This window comes from Balaenoptera acutorostrata, chromosome 16, assembly GCF_949987535.1.
Source record: "Balaenoptera acutorostrata chromosome 16, mBalAcu1.1, whole genome shotgun sequence".
NCBI lineage: Eukaryota > Metazoa > Chordata > Mammalia > Artiodactyla > Balaenopteridae > Balaenoptera > Balaenoptera acutorostrata.
This window is the reverse complement of record NC_080079.1, coordinates 1,865,583-1,893,296: the sequence shown is the minus strand read 5'-3', so window position 1 is coordinate 1,893,296 and position 27,714 is coordinate 1,865,583. Positions and strand designations below refer to the sequence as shown.

General features: G+C 51.4%; 1 protein-coding gene across 1 annotated transcript in view; it reads right to left on the bottom strand.

Moving 5' to 3' along the window:
• TCERG1L (transcription elongation regulator 1 like) overlaps positions 1-27,714 on the bottom strand; it is a 196,346-nt gene that overhangs the window by 33,570 nt on the left and 135,062 nt on the right. Inside the window, exons 6-8 of the mRNA XM_007173365.2 lie at positions 26,093-26,181; positions 14,988-15,142; positions 2,657-2,726 (exon numbers count right to left, since the gene is read on the bottom strand). Of these exons, the coding sequence (XP_007173427.2) occupies positions 2,657-2,726; positions 14,988-15,142; positions 26,093-26,181 (314 nt within the window). The remainder of the gene's footprint in view (positions 1-2,656; positions 2,727-14,987; positions 15,143-26,092; positions 26,182-27,714) is intronic.

Sequence of the window (27,714 nt, the reverse complement as noted above, 5' to 3'; positions counted from 1 at the left end):
CCTGAATCATATGCACAACTGATTTAATCCCATCTGTGTAAGAATGTTCAAAATGTATATGAACTGGGCCAGGGTGTGAAAAAGATGCAGGGAGCAGAGAGCAGCGTCCAAAATGTGCCTCGTAGTTTAGAGGCCAGGATATGGCCGCTGAAAAGTCATAATTTGCAGAAGCACTTAAGTGCTTTTTGATGTGAAAAATTACACTATGTATACGAAAGGGAAGGTCAAAATGGACTGATTTGGGCAGGTTCTCTGGAGCCTGGCCTCTTACTAGTTATGCAGCGTCTGCTAAATACAAGTGCCCAGAAGCAGCTGGAAGCTTGAGGAGTCCTTGGGCTTACTGACAACAACCTTCCCCAAAAGGACAAAAATGCCAAGATGATGCTGGGGTCCATGCACCCGAGTGAAGAGCTCTGAGCAAGGGGCACGCAGGCCCAGGCTGGGAGGAAGCTTTGGAAAAAGCCACACGAGGGTGAAGCTTCCCCTAGACTGGGCGCAGTTTGCAAGGCGGCTCAGAAGTGAATGACCAGGACTCATGGAACGTTCCAGACCCTGAGTGCAGCCCCCCAACTTCCGCTGAAACCTTTTCCTCCTGGATCTCAGTGGCAGAACAGAGTGACCCAGGGACCGAGGCCTGAACCATGGCCGGAGCCAGGTGCCTGGGCGCACCTGAGGGCCGAGGGGGCTTGGAATCATATGATGGCCAAAAGCTTCATGCAAACACCCGTGTTGGTTTCAAAGTCAGTGCTGAGTCATGGAAGAAGTCTTTCAGATGATGAAAGCCGGGACTAATGCTTTGACATTATTTAAATGCCAAGTGTTCAGAGTTTGGGGCCAGTCCCACGGGAAAACGAATAAAACTGGGTGATACAGGCAGACATCCCCACTCCTTTGGAGCCAGCTGAGACCTCCCTCCTGCACGAGTTCAAAATGCATCCAGTAATGGCGAGATTGCTGTTTCTCTTGTGCCTCAGGAAACTCATCTTGTTTTTAAAATTATATACATTTATCCAAAGATCACAGAGACTGGCTTAGCTGACAACCAGGGTGTGAACACAACAATAAAGAGATGACGCTTGATTTCCTTTCCTGGAGCCCTTGGTCCCCAATGAAGACACTTGGTGTCCATCCTCTGTGGCCCACGCAAGTGTCCTTTGACCCCAAAAGTGACTGTCTAAGCAGAGGATATGGGGGAGCAGGAAAACAGGGGCCTGTGCGATTGGGTGGGAGGTGCCTTTTTCCAGTGCCGCAGGGAGCCCCCGGTCCCGCCAAACTGCTGCCCCAGGTCTCCTTCACCCCTGGAAGGAGAACCCACCCTCTACCCAGACTGCCTTCCTGTCTTGGGAAGGACACTGCTTACCCTTCCCTGCATTGTTTCCAGAAAGTTCTGTGGGGTCTGCTTGGTACCAGTTAAAATAACAATATACCTGGGCCCTGGTCAGCAAAATAGTTTTGTGAGGGGTGCACAGTGGAAAAAGGTGTTGAAATAAAAGGAATAATGTACCCACTTAGGACTAATTCTGTAGGCTTGTGTCACCACAGGCACCCTGACCCCTGGCTGCCAGCCCTGCCTCCACTTCCTCTCTCCCTTCCTCTCCCACTATCTTTCACCAGGATGCCACAGGGCAAGGATGGAAGAGGTGAGAACGGGCACAGATTCTGAGTCAAGATTGCATTTTCCTTCATCACTGCGAACATTTGTTACTGCAAAAGTACTTCTTCTAAGGCACATTGTTTTAAAGAGAAAATACGCACAGTGCAAACATCCTGACAGCTGCTCAGGGATTCCTGCCGCAGGCCTGGGGTGACCCATGATGGGGGCTGATAAATGGGCACCCGGTACAGGACTGAATGCCCTGCTAGGCTGGGATGAGGGCCATTCCCGCCGGGACATCGGAACCACGTTGGCTCAGGAAGCGGCCTCGTGGGTCCTTTTTAGATTCGCCTTCATCCTTCCCTGCCTCGTGCCTCCCACCTCCCCCTTCTGGGAACTTGGACACACAGACCCCTAATTTTACCCCTTTACGCAGAACTCAGTAGGAAAGGGACCACAGACGGGGCCTTCCAGGAGGGCCAAAGCGGGAACAACCGTTCCCTGCCGCCGGCTTGAGAGGAAGGGCGGATTTCCCTCCCTCCTGCGCTGTGGCCACAACCAAATCATGACAAGCAAACGTGGACGGAGAACTTATTCTCCTGGTGCCACAGGAAGGCACACGGGCAACATCTCACTAGGGCATCACCCACTTTGCAGATGAGGAGTCTGATGTGGGAGTGAAATTACTTTGCCCAAAGTCACTAAGCGAGCAAGACACAGAGCTGGACCTCCAGCCCAGGGCTGCCAGACGCACAACCCCCCCCTCACCCAGCGCACAGCACTACCTTCACCTCGGTGCTCTCTCCACTCCTCAGGGCCCCAAAAGCAAGGCTAGGGGTGAACGTGGCCCCGGGGAGGCCAGGGGACGGGAGACGACATCCAGTGTAGACCCGGGGCACCCAGAGCTGGTTCTGCTAAGACAGACCTGGGACCTCCTGCCCTCTGTTTAGGGGTTGGATCCATTCTTGGCTCAGTCAATAGAGTCAAAGCGATCCCTTTTCTTTCTCCACCACCTTATCATCCCTCGAAGAAAGACGCACAGGAAAGGGCGTGGCCACCTACCGATTCCTCTTGGTTTTCACGTGTGGGTCTTCCCTGCCATCTTCGGAACGTGATCCATCGCCGGGCTTGGCTGAAAGAAAGCCAAGTTTGCCTGTTAGCACGGAGCCTGTGGCTTTGACAAGCCGTCGGGAAGCACCACTTTCAAGCAGACTCATCTTGAAATTAAGAAAACAGACTTCCCTTAAAGATGGACCTCAAATTCTGTAACTACGCTCTCAGGGTGCACTCCTTTCATATTTCAGCAGGAGAAAAACCTGATGCGCTTTGGTGCAGAGAAGTCATCTCTAGCTGCTGGCCGTGTAGAGGCTGCTGGACCTTCCAGAAGGGCTGGGGGAGGAAGGGGCGTCCACCTGACCCCACCCCTCACAGGACTTAGGCCCTGGACCAGCCCTGCTAGCTACGCTGCCTTCACCTTCTTGTGCTTGAACCACAGACCCGGACTCCCCGCTTTGTCTCCTGCAACGAACAACCCAATTTCTCCTGCATGCGGCGTGCCCACCACCGCTGTCTACATGTCTGCTTTCTAAAAGCCAAATTGATTTTGAAGTCGGGTCCCCTACTTACATCCTGAAGAGGTTGGCCCTATAAATGTTTGATGAGCTTTCGGAATGAAAAAGTAAAAAGGTGCTTCGGTGTTTCATATCTGTCTCCAAAAGGAAAGAGGAAAAATAAGTATAAAGATGGTTCTAGAGCATCATTGTTTCGGTGTTGACAGGTTGAATGATGTCCAAACACTCCCTGGCATCACAACTGCCTCCTTGCCTGCTTTTTATTCTGTGTCTGTCATCCCCAAGAAACCACTTTCTCATAACCACGTCCTGTGTGGGCACAGGTGCAGGGTTCTGGGCTCTGCAGTGCGTGTCCCATGTCCTCACCCGCTGCCCCCGTCCCCCAGGACTGCTTGAACCCACGTCCTTCCTGAGGAGGCTCTGTAATGAGCTCATAACGAATGTGAAGCTTATGGGAAAAAATATGAATTTCCACGACTGCGAAGCCCTCCACACCTCTTCTTTTTATAAAACCTGACAATTCTCCATATGCGCTGTTTGAAATCCCAGTAATGCCTCCTGCTCCAGCTCCAACCCCCATCTACTCTCAGGCTTTCTTTCAGTAAACAGTGTGGGGCTGCAGCGAGCTGAGAAGGGGGGATTCTGGAGGTGCCCAGCCACCTTGGTTCTGGTGGCCTCTTCCCACCGACGGCCCGTCCACAGCGGGTCCTGCCCAGTACAGCATTGTGGGACCAGTGAGCGCTCCCTCGGCGACAGCCTAAGCCCAGGTGGGCCTTTCGGGGCTCTCCAGTGGGGCCCTCCCCACCTTGGCTCCAGTGACATGTGGGGCTGGATGATGGGGCGTCCCGTGCACCCTAGGGTTCTGAGCAGCACCCCTGGTCTCTGACCCCCAGATGCCCGGCGCCCCTCCCAGGACTGACAAGCACAGGTGTCTCCAGTAATTGCCAAATGTCCCCCAAGGGACAGAGCCTCACCCCACCCCCTGCCCCTGATGAGAACCAGTGGTCTAGAGAGAGACCTTTGCAGTGACCAAGCTGACGGGGTGGGGGCGGTCTTTCTTCTTCACTCCCATGCTCTCTCCCCACGCGCCCATACATGGCTCCGACAGTCAATACCCTCTCTGCTGTGACCCCAGAAGGCACACTTACCTCCCCTGCTCCTGCCCGGCTCTCCACCTCCGTGCCCCACGGGCCCCTCATCTCAGCACATTCAACCTGGATCTACCCTCGCTCCCACTCTCCCGTCTCAGCCTCCAGATCCACCAACAGCCCTCCACGTAGGAGCTGGGACTCTCCCTTACGATGCCCCTCCTGGCCCCCACTGGCTCTGGCTGGGTTTTGAGGAAGGAGTGGGTTGTGTTTGTCTGCTTGTCCTTCAGGCGGATACGCAGACATCAACATCAAGACATTTAATAAGGTGTAGACGAGGCAGACCCTTCCCCACACCCCGCACAGGACGCACTCGGGGAGACCAAAGGCAGGACAGGAAAACTGAAGAAATAATGTTTTTAAGTGAGGTCACACAATTATAAAGATGTTGGTTATTTTCTAGAGTGTTTTTGTTCATTTTGAAGAATTCTATCATGAGTGAAGTTTCCTGATCAAGATTCAAAATTCAGAAGTCATAAAGGAAAACACAAATTTGATTGCCTTTAAAAATACAAGACCAAAGGAACATCAGGAAAAACGGTGGAATAGGGGACTCTCGGGTCCGTCCCGCCACCAAAACAGCTGCTGAGCTGGAAAAGTGACTGGAGTCAAGTATTTGAGAGCTCTGGAAACTTCAACATCAAGGGCAGTGCTGGCTGGGGGGATAGGCTGCTGTCCTTCAGCTGACCTCAGTGATAACGGAACAGAAACTTCAGTTTGGGGACTGGAAGTGACAAGGAATACACACATAAAAACTAGTTTGGAGGGACTTCCCTGGTGGTCCAGTGGCTAAGACTCTGCACTCCCAATGCAGGGGTCCGGATTTGATCCCTGATCAGGGAACTAGAGCCCGCATGCCACAACTAAGACCCAGTGCAGCCAAATAAATAAATACATATTTTAAAAATCTAGTTTGGAAAAGTCACAAATGGACGGCTCCAACCCTCAACAAGCAGAAATCAGAAATCCTTGAGGAGTGGGAGAATCGCATTTCCAGGGTTGCCGCACCGTCACACTCAGAAAGTCCAGATCGCAATAAAAAGCTACAAAGCATACAAAGAAATGAGAAAGCATGGTCCATTCACATGAAAAAAAAAAGAATTTGACAGCAGCCATCTCTGAAAAAGCCCAGGTACCAAAATTCACTCAAAATGGATGAAAGAGCTAAACTTAAGAGCTAAAACTATGCAAATCTCAGACAAAAATGTAGGGGGTAAAAGCCATGATGCTGGATTTGAAAATGGTCTCTTAAATATGACACCAAAACACTGGCAATAAAAGAAAAAAAATAGATAAATTGGACTTAATAAAAATTTTTAAATTTCTTGCATAAAAGGACACTATCAACAAAGTGAAAAAGCAAACCACAGAATGGGAACCACATTTGCAAATTAAATATCTGATAAGGGATTTGTATTCATAATATATATGACACCTACAACTCAGCAACAACAACTAAAACAAAAACAGCCCAGTTACAAATGGGCAAAGACTTAAATGGACCTTTCTCCAAAGAAGACACACAAAAAGCCCATGAAAAGGTACTCAACACGTAGTCATTAGGGAAATGGAAATCAAAACCGCAATGAGGTACCACTTCACACACTCTGATGGTAATAAAATAATAATAAGAAGAATTTTAAAAAGGAAGACAAGTGTTGGCAAATATGGAGAAGGACATGGAACCCGTGTGCACCGCTGGTGGGAATGCAAGATGGGGCAGCTGCTGTGGTAAAAGGTTTGACTGCTACTCTAAGAGTTAAACATAGAATTACCATGTAAGCCAGAAATTCTACTCCTAGGTATGCACCAAAAAGAACTGAAAACAAGGATTCAAACAGATATTTGTATGCCAACGTTCATACCAGCATTATTCACCACAGCAAAAAAGTGGAAACAACCCAAGAGTCCATCAACAGGTGAATCAATAAACGAAATGTGGTTTATCCCTACAATGGAATACTATTCAGCTGTAAAAAGGAATGAAGCATTGACACATGCTATAACATGGATGGACCTTGAAAACGTTACGCTAAGTGAAATAAGCCAGACACAAATGGACAAATATTGCATGATTCCACTTACATGAGGCATATAGAGCAGGCTAATCTATAGATACGGGAAGTAGAATAGAGGTTACCAGGGGAATTATCAATAAATGGTTACAGAGTTTCTGTTTTGGGGGAGGAAAAAGACGGGAAATAATGGTGATGGTTACATAATACTGTGAAGGTATTATTGATAAATGTCTCTGAACTGTGCACTTAAAAATGGTTAAAAAGGTAAACTTCATGTTATGCATGTTTTACCACAATAAGAAAAAAATTCAAGATCAATTAGTTTTATGGAAAAAAAATCAAAAGAAAAATATTGGAATCACACTATAGACAAAATATTGATCTCCTTGATTTATAAGATTCCGTATAATTCAATAAGGAAGACAAACACACACTTCACAGGAATACAGAACAAAACAAATGGCCAATCAACCAGTTGAAAGGTTCAATTTCACTCACAATTAAAGAAATGCCAACTGCCACAATGAATGGGTCTAAACACTTAAGATTGGATGATCTACAGTGCTTATGAGAATAGGCAGAATCTATTAGTGGGCATGTGAACTGGTTGATCTTTTTGGAGGACGATTTAGCAATATCTGTCAAAATAAAATGCATGTACCTTTTGACCTGGCAATTCCAGTAATATTAATTTATACAAGAAAAGTACTCGTAAAAATGCCCCTAAGATAAATATATGTGTACAAAGGTGTTCATATCAGCATTCTGTGTGTGCATGAAGAAACAGATGACCTAGAAGTCCACCAACTGGAAAGTCATGGGTATCCAGCCGAGAGAGAAGGGAGAGAGAGAAAGAGAGAGAGAAGAGAGATGGGCTATGGGGGTAGAGGGGCTCAGAACACGGGGAGCCGGAAAGATACCCACAATGGTGAAAAGCAGAAAGTGCAGCATGTCAATTCCTCAGCTGTTCTACTAAAAATATATTCAATACATACTCACAAACATCTACCTATTTTCAAAATTTATTGTTTTATGCCTTTAACCGGCAAGGAAAGGCATGTACATTTTTTAAAAAAGGCACTGAGCAGACAGTGAGGCTGGAGCAGGTGGTCAAAGTTCTTCGGAGTCTGTGAGACAAACGTCTTCCTTTGGGCAAGTGGAGGTGATGACCCCTATTATATGTTCGGTCCCCTCTCTCAGAAGGGAAGGCACAATGTCTGGTCAAACTTGCTGGAGAACTGCAGGAGCGGCTTTGTTGGGGGAGGGCATGTTTGCATTCAGAGGAGAACCCTGGTATGCGGCATACACCTGTGCCCCAGGCAGATGCAACTTGGAAAAGTCCAGGGCTGTAGTTGCCCCCGGGGATCTAGGAACAGTGGTGCTCTGGCCTGTGAATAGCACGGAATCCAAAGTTCACTCCTTAATGGCAGGTGCTGGTCACCAAGGCTGGGGTCGCGTCCATCACCTGAGCCGGCTCCACTCAGCTTCCAGACTCACTAGCTTTTTCCAGGGGAGCCGTACGCCCTTAACACAGATGAGCTTCCACCTTAACACACGTGAGCAAAGCACGTGACCTGAGATCTCAGGGAAGTTCTAGGGGCGTCTGCAAACATGTGGCTGAAAAGACTGACAGCGGGTTAAACAGCCTTGATATTCAAGAAAGGCACGGGCTGCTCAGCAGAACAAGACCTCAAAGTTTCTCCACCCCTGGAAATGCTCACAGCCCACAAGCAGTGCTGGCCCGAGATGGGGCCGTCGTATCAGTGGGATGGCCCCTCCGGCCAAAGTTCCGTCCTTTCACTGGGTTGTCTGCAAACAGGGCAGTTTGGGAACCTAGCAGACAAAGTGATGCGGTGCTTCCGTCCCGGTCTCTGCGAGTCATCAGCCCCTCGTGGGTCGTCTGCCCGACGAGGCAGCACTGAGCCGAAACCTTCGTCAGCTCCTGAGACTGTGACCTGGGAACCCTGCCAAGAGAACGCGTGCTCTGCCCACCTGGAATGTCTGGGGAAAACGGCCCTGGGTGGAAGCCTGGCTGGACCGTCCGAGCTCCACCTGCACAACGGCTGCCCTCATTCCTGGGCCAGGAGGGCAGGGCATTTGAAGCACTAAGTTCTGGGGGAAACTGCTTTGAAAAATGCTGTTCCTGTCTCACCTGTTTAACAGTCCTGGGTCTTGAAGGCACAGAGATAGGACATAACCCCTTTATCGGCACTAATTCAGGGTGGCATCCAGAAACCTGGATGAGCCCTGGCCCTGCCTGTCCAGCAAACTGAAGGTGAGTGTTACAGAGCATCGTAAAGACCCCACGGTGCCTGCACGTCCGGCTCCTCCCTTCCCATCACAGGCTGCCTGGTAAGTTCTGTCAATAAGCGATTCTCTGGAGGGATGACCAGTCTCCACTCACCTCCCTTACTTGTGGTCCTGTTACAGGGACTGACCAGTGTGGGCACCGATGCTGATAATGGCGTTAACAAGACACCTGGTTCATTCATTGTGCAAAGAGGAGGCGTAGGCGAGGCTGCCAGGTGACGTCGGGCTGTGGATGGAACACAGGTTCCACGTGATGGTCAGCGTTCCTCCCAAACAGCCGGGGCAGGTGACTTCTGCATGGGGAGAGCCCCTCTCATCCACCTGAGTCCTCGCGGATGAACAACGAGGCACGTCTTTGGCACTTTGGAGAACACCCAGCACCTGTGTTTTCAGCAGTCCTGGGTCTTTTGGAGTACCGGGCACCTGGTCCCACTGTGAGGTGGGGATCAATGCACCGTCCCTGGGCAAACAATGCTTGGGAACGTGACCCGTTCACAAGTCCTAGCTGGGTTTACTCACAGGGACGGTTTCATGTCCTCCTTGGTGAAATGCATGTCATTGTCAATGTACATTGGTCTTGAATATAAACGACTGAAATGTTTACAGAGCAATTGAAGCCAAGTGACTTCCTGCCATGTGGAAGCGCCAGGCTCCCCGCACCTGACTGTCCTGTGTCAGGCACAGGGAGCATAATGATCTCCAGAAACTCCTTTTTATCGTATGCTCATAAGACGCCTGGCGAGGCCGCCCCTCCTTAGATCTGGAGTCAGACCCTCCAGGGTGCAAACCCTGGTCCCCCACTGGATAGAAGTGTGACCTTGAGCATGTCAATTGATCTCCTTTCTTTAATTCCCTCTTCTGTAAAACAGGTATAAAGATGATGGATTGCAGAATAATGGCCTCCAAAGATGTCCACATCCTGATCCCTGGAACCTGTGAGTATATTAGGTTGCGAGGCAAGGGGGATGAAGGTTCCTAACCACTCGACCTTGAGACGGGTGGTGAGCCTAAGACATCCAGATGGGCCCACTGTCATCACAAGGACCCTGAAAAGTGGAAGAGGGAGGCGGAAGAGTCAGCCAGAGAAAGAGCTGAAGATGCACTGCTGCTGCTTTGGAGCGGGTGGGCAGGGCCATGGAGCCCAGGAAACCAGGTGGTCTCTTGAAGCTGGAAGAGGCAGGGGAACGAGTTCTCTCCTAGTGCCTCTGGAAAGAATGCAGTTCCGACGACAACAGTGAGACGTAAGCTGGGCTTCTGAGCTCCAGGACTGGAAGGTAATACATTGGTGTTGGTTTAAGCCACTAAGCTTGTGGTGATGTGTTACAGCAGCAAAAGGAAGCTGATATGGATGGTGCCCACCTCCTGTGGCTGCGGTGAGCATGAGGAAACAAGCGCCCCTTTTTCCCTCCAGGGTTCCCTCCCCCTCCCCCCTCAGCACTTCTCGCCCCCCCACAACGCCCCCCCAGCCCCCCTTCCTGTCCACCTCATCCACTGGGAGGCACCTGAGGGAGACAAAAGGCAGGAGAGAGAGGCTGGGAGATACTCCTCCTCATCTCTGCCCCCACCTCCTGTCTCCCCCACCCCAGAGGATGGGCCCCCAGGCGTTTTATCTGATCACCCTCTGATACATCCCCCCGGACTGCACCAAACCCTCCCAGCAGAAGGGACGGAACCCGCTGTGGATGGTGCAGGTGACCAGGCAGCAGGTGCCCAGCCAGACTGCCGGAAGATTTCTACCTCGGACAAAAAAAGAGGGCGCCTGCCGTTTCAGTCAACAAAGAATGTTTGTTTGATGGCGAACAAGCCATCAGCCACGGCAGCTGTCCTTATGGTGAGCCCTGAGGGGACTTCAGGATGGAGAAAAGCAGGGTACTGGCCCTAGATAGTTGAGATGCGTATCTAAGGAATGGTTTCAATGAGCCCAGACTCTTGGGTCTTCCCACAGAAAAGCACTAGAATCATTAACTTGAGATGTCTGGTTTTTATGATTAGCTGTAATCTTTGATGTTCCATTAAATGTTTGTTTTTGTTTTTCTTCCTCAACAAAAACTCCTACATATCCTGGCTCTTCCCTGACCTCTTCGGAACAGCTCGTGATCTGAGAGGCTGTCTCCCTGGCTTATAGTCCTCTGTAGGTCCCCGAATAAAACTAACTCACAACTTTTAGTTTTCCTTCAGTCTACACTACCCATTGCTCAGAAGAGAGGTCTTTGGTGCTGCCGGTAAATACTATGGAAGAATTGAGCCTCTAAGAGATTTGAGAAATGCTGAAGCTGGCGGAAAAACACACATGAGTATGGTACCCTCCACACTGAAGTGCTTGTAGCAGCCCCAAGAACATCAGGACATAGAACGGATGTGGGGTGAAGGCTGGTACTTCTCATTTCACGTTAGTTCAACAGGCATTTATTCCCAACTAACAGTGTGTCTGCTAGAGACATAAAAAAATCTGGATGTGCTGCAAGATAATTAGGAAATAATTCAGGCCTTCGTCTGAACCTCTCAGCAATGAAAACAGAGTGGAAAAAAGGGGACTTTTCCCTCATCTGCTGAATGATGAACCGCTTAGCACTTTGGGCATCTCTGTATCCTTTTCCCCGTAGTTGTCTGAAACTCTTAGCTCCCCCTTCCACAGCTGACATTCCTAGTACACACACACACACACACACACACACACACACACACACACACCCCTTCAAACCTACTAGCAGTTCAATGTGGCAGCGATTTTGTCAAATTCATTTATTTCATTTGCCTATTGAAAAATAATCAATATCAACTGGAATGTTTAATGCTTCCATTTCAGGCGAGAAACAGGCTTTAATATTCAAATCTATAATGACTCATACTTGAACAAAATGTGAAAGACAAAATTCTACACTGAGAACAATCTCTTCTAGAGCTGGTTCTTATAATAATTAGGGTCAAATCACTGGATGAGTCATGATGGATGACCAGCCAGGGAAAAACGCCCCTTGCTGGTGGCCTGAGGTCACCAACTCTGCCTGCTCACTGCTAATTAGTCCTCCAGAAATATTTCCTGTCCTGTTTTGCAGCAAACAGAACAATTGGGGTGAGTGGCTCTTAGGAAATTAGAAGTAATGCATTTAAATGCCAATTCTACTCTGCAACAGCAAGTTGAGAATTGAGGTCATTTGCATATCTTTAAGATTCAGGTTAAAATACACTGGTTTAAGGCAGTGTTTTCCTCTTTTTATAAGAGTAAGTAAGGTTAAAGCTCATTTTGTAACTGCTTGTAAGTTTATAATCACACATCTATCTAGATAGAGTAGTTAAGGGGCTGCCATTATAAAGGTGGCAGACAAAATGACTTGATATGTTAAATCTAGGAGAATCAGGTATTTCCGGTTGTGTTTGTTAGATTTAAGGTTCCATTCTCCACCTTTTTAAGTGTAAAATGAGATTCAGGTCAGCGGAGTGAAATGGAGCCATGATCTATGACCCAGATAATTCAGGTCCTTGTTGCAATTAATTATATAAGGAGGCCATTGGACCAACATCTAAGCCAGTAGAAGCCTCAAGGTTACAAATCAATGGAAACGCTAAGGAGGACCAGTCTTGGCAGCTGGCTGGGCTTTACCTGTCGCCCATCAGGTAATTTCCTTTCTCTGCCTCTGCGCCTTCACTAGGTCAGCCTTCCCAGGCTCTAACCACTTCCAGTTTGGTGCTGCGGGATTGGAATCGATTTTTGCTCAGATGAACTCTTCGCGTTTCTAATATGCCTGTTACTCTTTTAACGCTGTCTTCCACGTTACAGGCCTCACAAGCCTCGAAAGGGCAGAAGACCCAGTGGGGGACTCTGCAGACCCCCCTCTGCTCTCGCAGCCTTGACTCGACTTGGTCCAGAGGAGAGAAACAGGCCAGCAACTGTATACTGACTGCTAATGAGTGCCTTCCTTTCTCATTCCTTCCAGGCCTTGGGAAAAAAAAAGAAACAGCACCCAATGATCTCCAAGAATGATAAGCTGAAGAAAGGAGCAAGGAATCTGCCTGCATTGTTTGCGTCTACCACGAAAATAAACATCATGGCTATGACAAACTGCACCCGACTGTCCTCGAGGGGTTTGCAGGTCTCAGGACACCCCCTCCCAGGGTGTGCGGCTCTCTCTTGCCCCAGAGTGAGGGCCTGGGGACATGGCTGTCTGTGAGGGGTTTTTGGTTCAAGCCTCCGTTCAGCGTGCAAAGCATCCCTTTTAGAAATGGATGCCACTTAATAAAGGAGGAAGCAAAATCACAAACCCAATTCTTCCTGTCCCCGAGCACAGCTCAGTGTTACAGACTCAGCTGGATGTGCACCTAGAACGTTCCTTTCTCTCCACATCAGCTGACCTGAGTTGACTCTCGGCAGCGGGTGGGGTGGTGGGTACGGGGCTGTACTCTTTATCTTAAGAGAGGGGGACTATTAACCGTGTCAGTCTCTCCATCCTAGCAAACTGCTACCAGCTTTGCAAGAGCAATCTTTCCCATGTCTCTTAGCACTGATTAAAATGTTAAAACTTTTATGATACCTTTTCCTAAGTTTCCATTCAAATACCTCTGGCTCTGACTAAAAATGGGGGCTGGTCTCTGTCATCTGTGTTAGCCCCACCTGAGGCGGAATCAAGACTATCACTGCAAACCCAATAAAACACCCACAAAAATAAAACAAACACTTCTTCAAGGGGTCAAGATCCTATTTCCTGGCCTTTCAGCCAAGCTCTGCGGGTCAGTCAGGGAGAAGCGCTGATCTCAAGTTTCCCCAGTGAAGCCAGTACTATTTTAACCCACGTGTTCAGGGAGTGGGTCTTTCCCAACACAGCAGCTGATTAAAAATATATGAGATCTAATCGGAAAGGATCCTTTCTGAAAATGTTAAGTGCTCTCCTCTGACTCTTGGGGAAACGAGATTTGCTGGGGCATCATTGGGAACAGTTACCGCTCTGCAAGCATCCGATTCCTCTACAGCTGAGAAGAATCCTTCTCCTCTCCACATGCACTTCCACTGAAATCAAGCATCCCGTCAAATAAAGAACGGATGGATTTCATACAAAGCTCTGAAGTGGGTGTGTGAGGGGGAAGGGTTACATGCTCCCATTCGTGACATGTGGTCTCAAGGGGCGTTCCTATGACATTTGGAACAAAAATAAATGCTGGAGAAAAAAAAAAAAAAAGGAATTAGTACATCAAAATGACCACCACGGATGAGCTTGAAAGGTGAGACTTATCTGCATTTTCTAAAATGTTTAACCAGTACACATTAATTTGATAGTAGAAAACAGATTTTAAAAGCAAAAAAAAGAGAAAAAAGTTAAATGCAGGCTAATGTCTGTGCTGGAAAGGAAGTTTTGAGTGGCTGACAGATGAGAGGGCTTCCCCAGGTTAGTAACTTTATGTGAAAAGAAAGTCATTAGAGAAATGCAAATCAAAACTACAATGAGGTATAACCTCGCACCGGTTAGAATGGGCATCATCAGAAAATCTACAAACAACAAATTCTGGAGAGGGTGTGGAGAAAAGAGAACCCTCTTGCACTGTTGGTGGGAATGTAAATTGATACAGCCACTATGGAGAACAGTATGGAGGTTCCTTAAAAAACTAAAAATAGAACTACCATATGACCCAGCAATCCCACTACTGGGCATATACCCAGAGAAAACCATAATTCAAAAAGACACATGCACCCCAATGTTCATTGCAGCACTATTTACAATAGCCAGGTCATGGAAGCAACCTAAGTGTCCATCGACAGACGAATGGATAAAGAAGATGTGGTACATATATACAATGGAATATTACTCAGCCATAAAAAGGAATGAAATTGGGTCATTTGCAGAGACATAGATGGACCTAGAGACTGTCATACAGAGTGAAGTAAGTCATAAAGAGAAAAACAAATATTGTATATTAATGCATTTATGTGGAATCTAGAAAAATGGTACAGATGAACCGGTTTGCAAGGCAGAAATAGAGACAGAGATGTAGAGACAAACATATGGACACCAAGGGGGGAAAATGGGGGCAGGGGGTGGGATGAACTGGGAGATTGGGACTGACATATATACACTAACATGTATAAAATAGATAACTCAGGAGAACCTGCTGTATAAAAAATAAATTAATTAAATTAAATTAAAAAGAAAGCCAGAGCCGCCCCCTTGCAAGGATCAGTGTTTCTGCAGAAAGCACCATAAAAACTTAATGACTAAATTCTGAAACAGGGAACACGATTCCTTCAAAATCAATTGCCAACATACCCAGGAAAATCGTGCTTTCCTTTCATGCTCATTGGGAATGTACAGTTTAGACCCTTATAAAACTGGGTTCACAGGGCCCGTCTCTTAGTTACCTGTTGCCGCCTCCAGCTTGCGCTTGTGGGGAGGGTCTTCGATGATCCTGTTGAGGTCCCCGCGGTTCCTCAAGTCCATCGGCTTCTCCCAGACGGACAGCTGCATCGTCGGGTTGAAGAAGAAAACCCGGTCATCGCCCGTCCAGACCACACACCTGTGTGAATCGAGAAACTCCTCTTAGTTTCCCTCAAAGACCCTTGGCATGAGCCCTAACTCAAAAAGCCCTTCAGGGCTGAAATCCACACATTTGCAAAGGTTACTTATGCAAAGTATGAATGACGGTAGCAATGTCTGGCTTTTAGGGTGATTTACAGGTATTTCTCACATGTTGTCTCATTTGATTCACAGGCAGACATTGTCCTCACCTTCGTTTTACCGGTAAGGACACCAAAGTTCAGAGAAGTGAGCGGCTTAACCGGACCCCAGGAGCTCTGAGCTCTCCCTGTAGGCCAGCTCTCTCCTTTTAGCGGAATTCCCGCTCTGGCCCTGGATCCAGGGACCGAGTAACATGCAGCGCGGTGGCCGGTAAACCCCCCCGACTGGGCGCCGCCCGTGCGGCAGGGTTCACAGGCCCCGGCGGCCCACACAGGCCTGCAGCCCACCCTTCTCCAGCAGAGAACTAGCACATGGGCTGCTTGAATGAGCGGCCTCAGCCTCAGCTCAGTCTTGGTTTGTTTTTAGAAGAGCAAGGAATTAAGTTTTGTGTTTTCACATGTAGGATTCTAAAATCTCCGAAAGGAATAGAATGCAATTTTAAGACCTCTTATCTGTGAAAGGTTATCAGGGAGGAGAAAAAGATTACTGAGGAAAAATAGTGAAGAAAAGAAAAACAAAAGAAAGGAAAAGCTTCCTTCCTAAGGAATATGTCTGTAACGTGGGAATGCACACAGAAATTCGGATTTGGCCTCAATGTATCCCAACAAACAAGGCCAGTTAAGGCCACCAGACTGGCCTCTGGCTGTGTCCTGTGACCAGTCTTGTGATGGTGCAGAGAAATGAGCTCTGTACCTGTTTCTGGTCTGGGCCTTCCAGAAGATTCCTCTTGGGCAAGAGGAATCCTCTCCCCTTCCTGGACCTCAGCTTCCCCCAGTGACCTCTAAGGGCCCTGAAAGCTCCAGGACTCTCCTAGGGCTCCTAAGAAGCTGCGGAAATGGGCAGGACAAGTCCACGTGACTTGAAACCCTCTGATCTTTGATTTCTCTCTTGGGGGAGACTGATCAGGGACACTTCTGGGCAGTGCCTGGGCTCCCGGCAACCGGCTCTGGCCTTACCAGACAGACACACATGGGTGTCTGCCCTCTCTCTGGATCTGAGCCAGCACAAGCCACTCTGCTTCCCGCAGAGAAAATCATTTCCACCCTTGAATCTCCATGCTCAGCCCAGCCGGCCACTTCCCATAGGCCGGACAGAGGGTTCAGGGGCTGAGCCTCATGTTAGGGGAACTCTGTACAGACCAGGTCCCTTCGTAGAAATGACCTTGAGTTGGTCTGTCTGATTTACTACCCGGCCAGGCCAGGTTCATGGGAGCGGTGGACAGAATAACGGCCCCAAAGAGGTCCACATCTGACTCCCTAGAACCTCTGAATGTTACCTTACATGGCAAAAGAGACCTCGCAGACGTGATTAAGTTAGTATCTTGAGATGGGGAGAGTAGCCTGGACTGTCCAGGTGGGTTCAGTGTCATCACAGGGTCCTCATAAGAGAAAGGGGGGGGGGTCCGAGTCAGAGAAGGTGTGAGGACAGAAGCAGAAGAAAGACAGACAGACAGGCAGACACACGCACACACCTGGGGTGGGTGGGTAGGGGGAGAGAGAGATTGGAAGATGCTCCACTGCTGGCCTTGAAGTCAGAGGAAGGGGCTAAGGAATGCCGATGCTTCTAGAAGCTGGAAAGGCCTGGAACAGATTGTCGCCTGGAGCTTCCGGAGGGAACCAGCCCCGCCCACACCTGGATTCAGCTCCGTGGGGTCCGTGTTGGATTCTGGCCTCCAGAGCGATGAGATGACAGATTTGTGGGGATGAAATCTCTGAGTCTGTGGTAGACTACCCAGCGCGCTTCACCCTTGGCCGCTCTCCGTCCTGGGCGCCAGCATCCGGGCCTGCATCCCTCCAGCAGCGACCCAGACCCCAGTGCCCACAGCGCTGGCCCCTGCTGGCCTGGTCAGCCAGGTGGAAGGCCACGGCCCGCCTCTTCGGTGGACGCACCCTCCAGCTCTAGACCTGCCCTTGACCTTCAGGTGATCTTGAGAGCCGCCCTCACCCTCTGTGGCCTTCGTTCCATCATCTGCATAGGCGGGGGTTGGAATGGAGATTCGTGTTGTTCTGACATGCTCACCGCTGTGGGAAAACTCAGGCAAGACGTGAGGGTCCCGCCTTTATTAGACGCTGGGCGGCTCATGGGCCCACAGGGGCTGGAAGTCGAGGGGCAACGCTGGCAAACTGGGCAAGATCCCTGCCTATGGATTGGATCCCCCCCAGCCCCAGCGAGCCCAGGCAGGGGACAGGTAACCTCTCGGGGCCTGGAGGAAGCTGCGTGCCTTTTGGTGCAGAACTCAGCTGGCATAAGACGTTCTTATTGAGTATAAAGCTGCAGGTAATTATGCTGTGCTGTAGATTATGTACAATTCCACCACTGAGTGAGCTCTCAAACAGGATTCGGGGCTAGCAGGGACCATAAACCCTGCTGGGGACTGCGGCTCCTTCCCTCTCGGACACGGCTCCGGTGGGTGATGGAGAGCTTCCTGGTGGGTCTGGGAACTGCGCTCTTGGCAACACTGAGCATATGTTAGCTTCTGGGGACCATGGGGCGGGTTTGGGGGAGGTTGCCTGTTGTGAACGCAGGCTGTTTCCAGCTTCAACTGGATGAGAATGCAGGTAATGTCAAGTAAGAGGCAAGCAGACCAGCAGCAGCAGAGGGGTGATGGCAGGTCCCACCCGGGCACCTCCCTCCCTGTTGAGCGCATCAAATCAGGTTTGTCTGGGGCACAAAAGCAGCCGGTCACCTGCCCACATGCAGGCTTCTGAAGCCTTCTTTGGCTGGGCTGTGGCTGGAAAGATTGCTCCAAGACCAAAGCTCCTGGCAGCCACCAGGGTACGTTTGTAACAGTCTGGCTTGAATTTTTTTTTTTTTTTCATGATGTTTGACTTCACTTGGCCTGAGTGAAAACTTCTAGAAGCATCTTTGGCTCCCTGCATCCCTGTCTATACACTTAAAAATTTAAGAGCTGGGGCTTCCCTGGTGGCGCAGTGGTTGAGAATCTGCCTGCTAATGCAGGAGACACGGGTTCGAGCCCTGGTCTGGGAGGATCCCACATGCCGCGGAGCGGCTGGGCCCGTGAGCCACGGCTGCTGAGCCTGCGCTTCTGGAGCCTGTGCCCCGCGACGGGAGGGGCCGCGATAGTGAAAGGCCCGCGCACCGCGATGAAGAGCGGTCCCCGCACCGCGATGAAGAGTGGCCCCCACTTGCCGCAACTGGAGAAAAGCCCTCGCACGAACCAAAGACCCAGCACAGCCAAAAATAAATAAATAAATAAATAAAAAAAATAAAATTAAAAAAAAAAAAAAAAAAAAAATTTAAGAGCTGCTGTGTGGACCCCAGGACCCCTGACCTCACTTGTAGGACAACGAAGTTCTGCAGCTGATACACCTGACAGGTACCGCTGTCCTGGCAGGAAGTCATCCTGTCCCCACCACCCATACACACACAAACACGTGCACACCAGAGATCTGGGGTTCACAGCCCAGCCCCCAGCAGTCTCATGCCCACAGCTGACTGGTCTATTCCCTCCTCTAAGAGTCACAGAGGGCAGCTGGGGACTGGGGGTGGGCACCCAGGAGCCCAAGGGCGTGGAGACCTGCCTTCCAGAACGGCTCTGTGTCTCTGTGTCTCAACACCTCAGACAGTGAATTCACTCTCCTGGGCCTCAGTGCCCTCATTCTCACAAGATGAGTGGACGAGGCTGTAGCCCCAGGTGATTTCTTAAATCCCCTCTGACTTGTATTCTAGCTTCTATTCTTTTCCCTTAATTTTCCAGTTCAGTCCAGGGCCCCAGTCATGGTCAGGTCGGTGCCCTCCCCGTGGATCAACCTTGCGGGCAGGCGCACCCAGCCCCAGCTCCCTGAGCTGGTCTGCCCTGGGATCGGATAATCGTGCTCGGTGGGTCACTGCCTCACCTGGAGACCATGCCCACCCCGGGGCAGCCTCCCCTAACAGCCAGGGGGTGAAAGCCTGGGGCAAATCCAGGTGTTCATGGCCCAAGGCACCCAAGGCTTGGCCTCCAGCTGAGACCACATCCTCGCTTAGCCCAGCCCCCTCCTGGCCTGCCTCCCCACTGCCCCCTCCCTGGAAATCACTCCTCAGGTAACTGGTAACTCACAGGCACCCAGAGCGCTGTCCCAGGTGCTGCTTCTGGGGACCCCGACTCAGGACAGACCGCAAAGGTGAGGAAGGACTAAGTATTCAGGAAGACCTTCCGAAAGCAAGGCAGCAGGTGGTGTCTGGGACGGGCCACCCTCCCCCATCACCTCCCTCTTCCCTAAAGACCTGCACTCTGGGTTTTCAAAGATGAGACCTGGTCCCACCAAACACGGCACCGCCATCGCCACAGCAGCTGAAGGACCCAGGGAGTGATGCGCTTGCTGAGAAAGTGCAGTCAACTAGGATCTGCCGACGTGGGAAAGTCCGGGGCGTGTAACTCCATCCCATAGGGGACAGGGTATTTCGGCGAGAATTACTGAGGAGCTGGCAGCCTCAGACACAGAGGCAGGGAGGTGGTCATGCATCCATGGGCGCAGAGAGAGCAGCCCCGGGCCAACCCCCCAAAGGCTGTGAGAGACCAGCCTCAGCACACCCCAGCCCTCCCACTGGCTCTGGGGGGCGTCCTGAGGTCCTGGAGCTGGGGGCCTGCCGGACATGAGAAGGTTCTGGTCGGCGGGGGGCAGGGCCTGGGTAATAAGAAGCAGCTGGGAGTAGGTGAGTGAAGGCATCCCGGCCCCTGGCTGCGGGGAATGGGCCCCGTCCTGTGCTGCTGGGCGGTGAAGAGCAACAGGGTTTCAGCTTTCAGCCCAGGCAGATGCGGACAGATGTCACCTCCACCTGATGCTGGGCTGAGGGCAGACGGCTCACCTGGGCAGGTGTCCTTCCCCGAAGAATCGGATACACTTAGACACAGGGAAACATGGGCTCCAACAAGTCCCCCTGACGCGAGGCCCCAGATGTTCTTTATCAGGTAGACACAGTTCAGTATCTCAGTTTCCTGGGTACCTGCCCCTCTGGCTCCAAGCCTGGCTATTAAGAAAGAAGCTTTCCATTGGGAGATTGACGGGCCAATTCTCTCCCGATGCTGGATGGGTCTGTGCTGTACCTTTGCTGCCTCGGGGATGCACTGACTCTGTAAGTGCCCGGGGCTGCGTCCATGGATGCCCAAACCACACCTTCATCACGGGGAAGAGCCAGTGCCCAGGACCACAGTGTAGGACACATTCACAACCTCCTGCTTTCACCACCCGCTGAGCCTCTCCAGCGAGGGAAGAGTGGAGCTAATTAGGGACTTAATAGGGGATTATTACCTGGGAGATAGAGGAGTGGCAACAATTAGCACGGCACATGTTCATATCTAGGCTACAAAAAACCCAGTTCCTGTGCCACAGGGACACGTGTGGGACTGAAGCAAAGAGCTGGTGGCCAGGTAAATAAACATGATTCCCCAAGAGAAATCTGCTTATCCACTTGTTACGGTTGGTCTCAACTAGACCAAACCAGCTGTGACATGCAAAATTAATTTTATGTATCGTTTTATGCACATTTTAAGTAATATGTATATGTTCCTCTGCTTTAATCACGCTGTATAATTTCTGGATGGTTGCCATATTCCCTCTTCTCTTTATCTGTCCGCAGATCCCAGAGGACATAATTAGTGCACCAGAGTTAGTTAGGTCTGGTACAAAGCATCCATACTTAGCAGCCCTACTATATGAAGATCTGGATTTTAGCAAATGGATATGGGGATTGCTGGTTTGTCGTACAAAAGGATCCCCGCAGTCACCTTCACATTGCAAATCCAGATGTTTATGGGTTCTGCAAGATGGAAGTCATCTTTGCTTCTCTCTCCAAGCGTCCATCTCAGCCCAGTGGGGAGAGGGGTCCATGCCTTGCCACCCCCGACAAAGACACACGTAGGTCCCTCTCTCCACCTGTTGCTTGCCCCCGAGCGCCCTGTCCCAGGAGGAGTGTCCCATCGGCAGGACATTCACTGGGTCACATCCCCAGGGCTGAGATCTCTGAACTGAAAAGGCAGCGCCTCTGTGTCCTTTGCTCTCTGTTCCTCTCCTCATTCTGCCCACCTTTGTTCCTGGGAAGGGGCTGACCTGGAAGGACTGAGCAGCCCCGGCTTCACGGGGCAGGTTGGGTGAGGCACACTGGGGCCCGCAGACATGAAGATTCGAGGAAGAGAGAGTAGAAACCTCGTTCCCACTCTCCCTCCTGGGATATCGTGATTTATGCTCAGACATGTATATTTGGTCCCCGTCCCCGTTTCTGCACAGAGCTCCTAAACTCTTCCCAGGTGAGGAGGGAGGAGGGATCGAGGTGGAAGGAGTGTCTTCTTACTCACATCCCAGGCTCCTTCCTCCACGCCCGAGGTTATGTCAGTGAGGGACTCTGGGAAGGTCCCTAAGGAAGGGGGCTGGTGGCCAGGGGACCAAGCCTGTGATTAGAAGGTGGGAAATTTCTGTCCCCTCCCCAACCTCTGGGGAGGGGAGAGGGGCTGGAGGTTGAGTCAGTCACCACCGACCAATGATTTAATCAATCATGCCTATGGAATGAAGCCCCCCTAAAACCCCACAAGCACTGAGAGCTTCCAGGTCGGGGAACATGTGACACTTGGGGAGTGTGATGCCTGGGGGGCCATGGAAGCCCTGAGCCCCTTCCTCATACCCCACCCGGCGCATCTCGTCCATCTGGCTCTTCCCCAGTTGTACCCTTTTATAACAACCGATGACCTAGTAAGTAGACGGTCTTCCTGAGCTCTGTGAGTCGCTCTAGCAAATTTACTGAACACAGAAGGAGGTGCTTCAAATCTTGATCTATAGCCGGTCAGTCAGAAGCACAGGTGACAACCTGGACCTTCACTCGGCATCTGAAGAGGGGGTACAGTCTTGTGAGTCTGAGCCCTGAACGTGGGGTCTGACAGTGTCAGGTGGGTTGACCTGTGGGACACCCAGCCAGTGCTGCAGAACCACTCCATGTGGGTGGACCACACAACCTGTGTCAGAAGTGAGGTCAAGGCTTAGGGGGGTCTTGAGAGCAGAGGACACACCGGCGCGTTTTTGTTCACCCTCTAAGCCTGGTCTCCAGCTCAGGCACCTCCGGCTGCTGCGCCCACCGACACCAATGTGCGTTTAGTGACCCCATAACCTGCCGGCTGGAGATGAGGGCAGTGACCAGCCACGGGAACGCCTTGCGTGTGCCGGGGAAGCACCCGCGGGTCCTCAGCTCCCAGCTTGGGACACGGGCGCCTGGAAAGGCCCCAAGACCCTGGCAGCGTGGGAGCTGCCTGGAGAAGGGGATCCACCTGTGCCCCTGAAGGCCCCACTTGCTTTAACTTCTTTGTGAAGCTCCTGGAAGATGCTGCCTGCCAGCCCTCAGTCATTGACCGTGAACTTATGGTCCCATTTTCAAGTGGTGGAGACAGGGGACAGCACAGAAGCATCAGGCAGCCCTGCGGAGAGAGTGACCCCCGCAGGGGGCTTGTTCTCACGTCTCGTCCAGGACCCCAGGCCATCTTCACGGAACAGACGCCTTCCGGGCGGCTCCGTCTCGACCACGGGCCAGGGCGTCCAGGAGAATCCGCCTTCGGGGACAGTCACAGTGTTTCCTCCTCTGCTGTCACATCAACCAGCCGCTGCCCTCAACCAGGCAGAGGATGTGCTGGGGACCCGCTGCAGAGTCCAGCTTCCTCAACCTGGGGGTCTCTCACTGCAGGGAGGTTTGAGCTCTGGCTTCCCTGCCAGCCTAAGAGGGAAAGATGGGGGTCAGCTCGGCGGGAGCGGGCCCGGAGTTTGACCGGCTGGGGACCTCCATGTAGAGGACGCACCACCAAGGGAAGAACCCAGTGACTTCGGACACGGAGAGGCACTCCGGGTGCTCGGCCGTGAGAAGAGGAGACCCACTCGGTGGGGACAGCCGAGCTCCCCCGCGGCCCTGCCCACTCCTCTGGTCACCGCAGCCTCTGACAGCACCTGGGGGCCCGCCGGGATCCCTGGACTCACGTCTTACAGACCCAGTCACCTCCCCCAGGCTCCCCAGCGCACTGTCCTGTGGACGCCCCACTGTGAATCCCTGCGTACCAGAGAGTTAAAGGCAGCGGGTCCCTGGCACGTTCTCGGTCTGGGTGAGGGCTTCCTTACACACATGGCTGAACTCAAGCTTCCTGGCCTGCGATGGCCGGCGGGGACGGCCGGTGGAGGGGCCAGCGTCTTGGCCTCCCGCACCTCCAGGAGGTCTCCCTGTCCTCCGCCTCCTGAGGACCTGGTTGACCCCAGGCGCAGGCTGACGACTAGCCCACTCCCTGGACGGGGTCGTGGTGGGTGACCCGAGCTCACTGGGTGCAACAGGTGCAGCCCCCAGGGCAGAAGAGCTCTCCCCAGAGGCAGATTGCGGTCACACAGGGTGTGTCCTCACCAAGGCTTCCGTGGGTGCAACACCAAGGTTAAGGACGCGACGGACCACGCTGCACACAGCCTCCCCCGGTCGGGAGGGAGGGAGGCTGCAGGAGAAGCCGGTCTGGTGCTGCCCCTACGCCCCCCTGCTCCCTGCGAGGTCCAGGTCCCTCTTCCACTTTTCAGGGGATGCCCAGACCCAGCCTCCCAGGAGTGGGGTTTTTTATACACCGGCACCCTTTACCCCGGGCTGCTCAGTGAGGCCAGGCAGCCTCGCTCAGCTGGGGCTGAGTCAGGAAGGCAGGGAGATAGGGGAGCAGGGGTGGGAAAGATGCCCAGGTCCAGCCGGCGGGCCTAATTCCCGCTCAGAAAGCGCACCACGGCCTTGTCTGAAAGTCCGGACCGCGGCCTGGACACGCCTGCCCTGCGGGCACGACTTCCTCGTGCAGTGTGACAGCCTGAGCCACCAGCCTCCCTGTCCTGTGAGTCAGGAGAGGACGGCTCCCTCCATAGCTGCCACTCGGGCTGGAAGCCTGATCAGTAATTCAAGGCTAAGGACCCGCACAGAGGGGGAGCGGCAGCCGAGGACGGTGTGACTTCAGGGTCCCAGGAAGCATTCTGTGCTGCAACACGGTGTTATTGAGGAATCGAAACCACAGCTTCCACAGTTAGAAGCTTCCAGGGCCCAAGGTCATGTCTTCTCCCCAATTATAATCCCCAAGGGCAGCATCACGTACTCACAGTAACAGGGCCACGCACCGCGCTGAATTTATCCCCACCCCCAGTACGATTTGCGGCGAAGCGCGGTTGCCTTAGAAACACGCGTGAGGAGTCTGGTTACAGAAGACCCCAAACAGCCTTCGTGGCGTCATTAAAAATAAATGGTTTAATTTTGTTTTGTCCCCCATTCGGTTCCTGGCACCAAGCTCCTAAAGCCCTTGGAATCAGCTAAGTGACTGAGCGTCTTTTTCACTCGTAAGGAGCCCCTCTGAGCACACTCGAGTTTGCGCCCACGCCCCATGCGGTGACCCTTGGGGGACGGGGCTGGGCCCGGAAGGACCCGCTACGTGATGAGAGGCTTGGTTTGCGGCCTCACCCCAAGCCGTCCAGGAGGGGAGAGGGCGTGCCTAGTAATGAGACGTCCATAAAACCTCCTTCAGGTCAGAGAGGCTGAACGTGGTGACCACACTGGTGTCCTGGGACGCTGATGCCCCCAAGAGGGCATGGGGGCCCCGAGACCCCTCCCACACCTTGCCCTATGCCTCTCTTCCACCTGGCTGTCCCTGTGTTGTGTCCTTGTAATAAAACCGCTATCATACGTAAATCACTCTTCTAAGTTCTGTGAGTCGTTCTAGCAAATTCTCAAACCGAGGGGAGGTCGTGGGAAGCCCTGAGTTCGCAATCAGCTGGGCAGAGATGCCGGCAGCCGGCTGGGTCTGAAGGAAGAGAGGTGGGACTGAGCTCTCAGCCTGTGGGGTTTTGGCTAACCCAGGAGTTGGTGTCAGAAACCAACTGAATTGCAGGACACTCTGTAGGCGCTGGAAACGCTGTGTCACTAAGTGTTAGCATAGGGAGCGCCGACCCGTGAGGCTTCCCCCGGGTGCCGAGCATTTCAGCTGAAGGCAGAGGGCGGGAGGCCCCCGGGTGCCGGCGACACCGACCATTGACCGGCCGGAGGAGCGGGTGCCCCGCCTGTCCAGTTAAGAGCACAGGTTCTCGCCGTGAGCAGGTGACCAGGGCAGGGCCGCAGGGCAGGACAGATGCCGGAAATCACTCAGGACGCCATGCAGGGCGAATGCCACGGCCGGGGACCACGCTCGGCTGCTGTTGCCGCCCTGATGGTACATTAAGCGATGCCAATGGTTCTCTTTCTGTTCTCTAAATTAGCTGTTCCTCCCGACTGTATCCTGCAATCTAATCTTCAGGTTTTAAAACTAATTTTACTATTATAACCTTTTTTTCTGCTTCCAAATTACTCCATTATAAAAGGACATTTTAAAAAACCAAAGTCAGTGGCCCCCTCGTGGAGGGCGCTTTGAGCGCGGTGTACTCAAAGACCAGGAATCCTCACAGGGCAGCTGCAGAGAGCCAGACACATCTTTAATTAACATCTATTCAGTTACGCTTTTCTTGGAGTAGAGGGAAAGGCCTTTGAAGCTCAAGGCGTGCTGCCGTTTCTTCAGACACTGCCTTTCACTGATATATATGCAACAACATTACTATTTTAATACATATTTGCAAATATATTCGAGCAGGGTAACTTATCACTTAAATGCTATTTTTCGGCAGAAGGTGACAACAGTGTGAAGTGCTACCTGCCGGGAGCTGCAAATTAATTTTTTAAAACAGCATTACCGATGGAGTAGGCATTTCTCTTTCGTGACAACAAGCAAATGCTGGATCAGACAGGGCTCTTTCCCACCGCTCCCAGGCTCCGGGCATCTTACCAGGGGGATCCGGGCACCGGGGTGGAGGCCACGGGTCTCGTGCCTTTGGCCGCACTGTCTTCACCTGTCACTAGGATCGATGGAGTCTCCTTTCAGTAGAGAGAGAAGGAGAGCACTTTAAAAAAAAAAATTTAAACAGTCCTCTTCAATTACAGGCAACCGAGTAAAGAATAACAAGTCTCCTGCAGACAGACCTGCCCACAGTAGCTATTAGATAATGACCTGCTCAGTAGAGCCAGCTAATGGGACCTGGCAGTCACGTGAGAATTTAGAAGTAATGGCCACCACGGACCGTGCTGAGTGACTCAGACTAAGGCTTCCCTCTAATTATCCCCAATTGGCTCAGCTGCCTGCTTTTGTAGAAGCAGACACAGGCGGTGGTGGCTGAGGGTTTGCTTCCGGATGCCTTAGTGTCTTGGGGGCAGAAATTCCCACTGGATTTGTCTCTGGAGATGGGCTGACCCAGGGGCTGGAGTTACCCTACCGCCAAACACTGCCTTCAGTGGCAGGGAACCCTGGAGCGGTGAGGGTCCCAGGTGCGGCTGGGCTGGCCCGTCTGGTCCCTTGAAGGCAGGGGAAGTGACAAGCCTGTGTCCTTGCAGTGTTCCCTTGCTCCAGTGACTCGCCCCCCCCCCCTCCTTCTAGAGCATCCATGTGAGGGCAGAGTTCAGGGCGTGTTCTACATTGTGCAGGTGACTGTGGTTCACAGTCGGGTTTGAAAATCACTCTGTCTCTGTCTTCATGTAGAAAATAAAGAATGTTTGAATATGACATCACCCAGAAGAAAATGAAGATTATTCCCTAAAGTGAAAAAACAAAACAAAACCTATGGCTGGGACACTTGGTCATTGTTCATTATGGACAGAATCTGGAGAGAAACAAAAGTTGTTTGAGATTAGAAAACATGGGCAATTATGATGCCAACATAAACATGGATCCAAGATTCAGATTAATTTATTTAGCTGCACTGATGTACGACATGTATCAGATTTTCTTAAACAAAGGGAAACAGAACCAAACTCATACAGGTGGAACTGAAAAATTACCGTGAGGAATTTTTTTTTTTAAAGTCAGTGCCATCTCAATTTTGGAGCAGCTATAAGAAAGAAATGAAACCATAGTGAGCACAATAAATTCTAGTGGTGAGGAAATACTTTTTCTTCTTCTACCAGCTGTTTCCATGGTTTTAATCTCAAATTTAGAATAGTATAATAAGGACTGTGTTCTCTTTCACAAAATCAGGTGAGATTAAAAGATACCAGTGCATTATCCAAAGCAGCGACCAGGTTCTGAGTTGAGAATTAATTTAATTGTCAGGAGCAATTAAAGCTCTAGATTCGTTTAAAAAGAAATTAAATGTCATCCTAAAATTTGAGGATCTGTTTCTACCATCGTCAGTGTCAGTGCTTTACGAGGTAGTGTGGGTGAGGAAACGGTTAGCCATTTGTGGGAATGATTCAAAGTCAAGGACGCCAATGCTGCCATGCCCCACGTGGGCACCACTGCCAGGCCGGCTGCACAAGGACAGGGCAGTTGCACCAAAAGCCCACAGGCTTGTTCCAGGGCCCCCGAGGGCCATACTGGGTCCAGTGCTCATTCCCACCGTCCCAACCTCCTTTGAA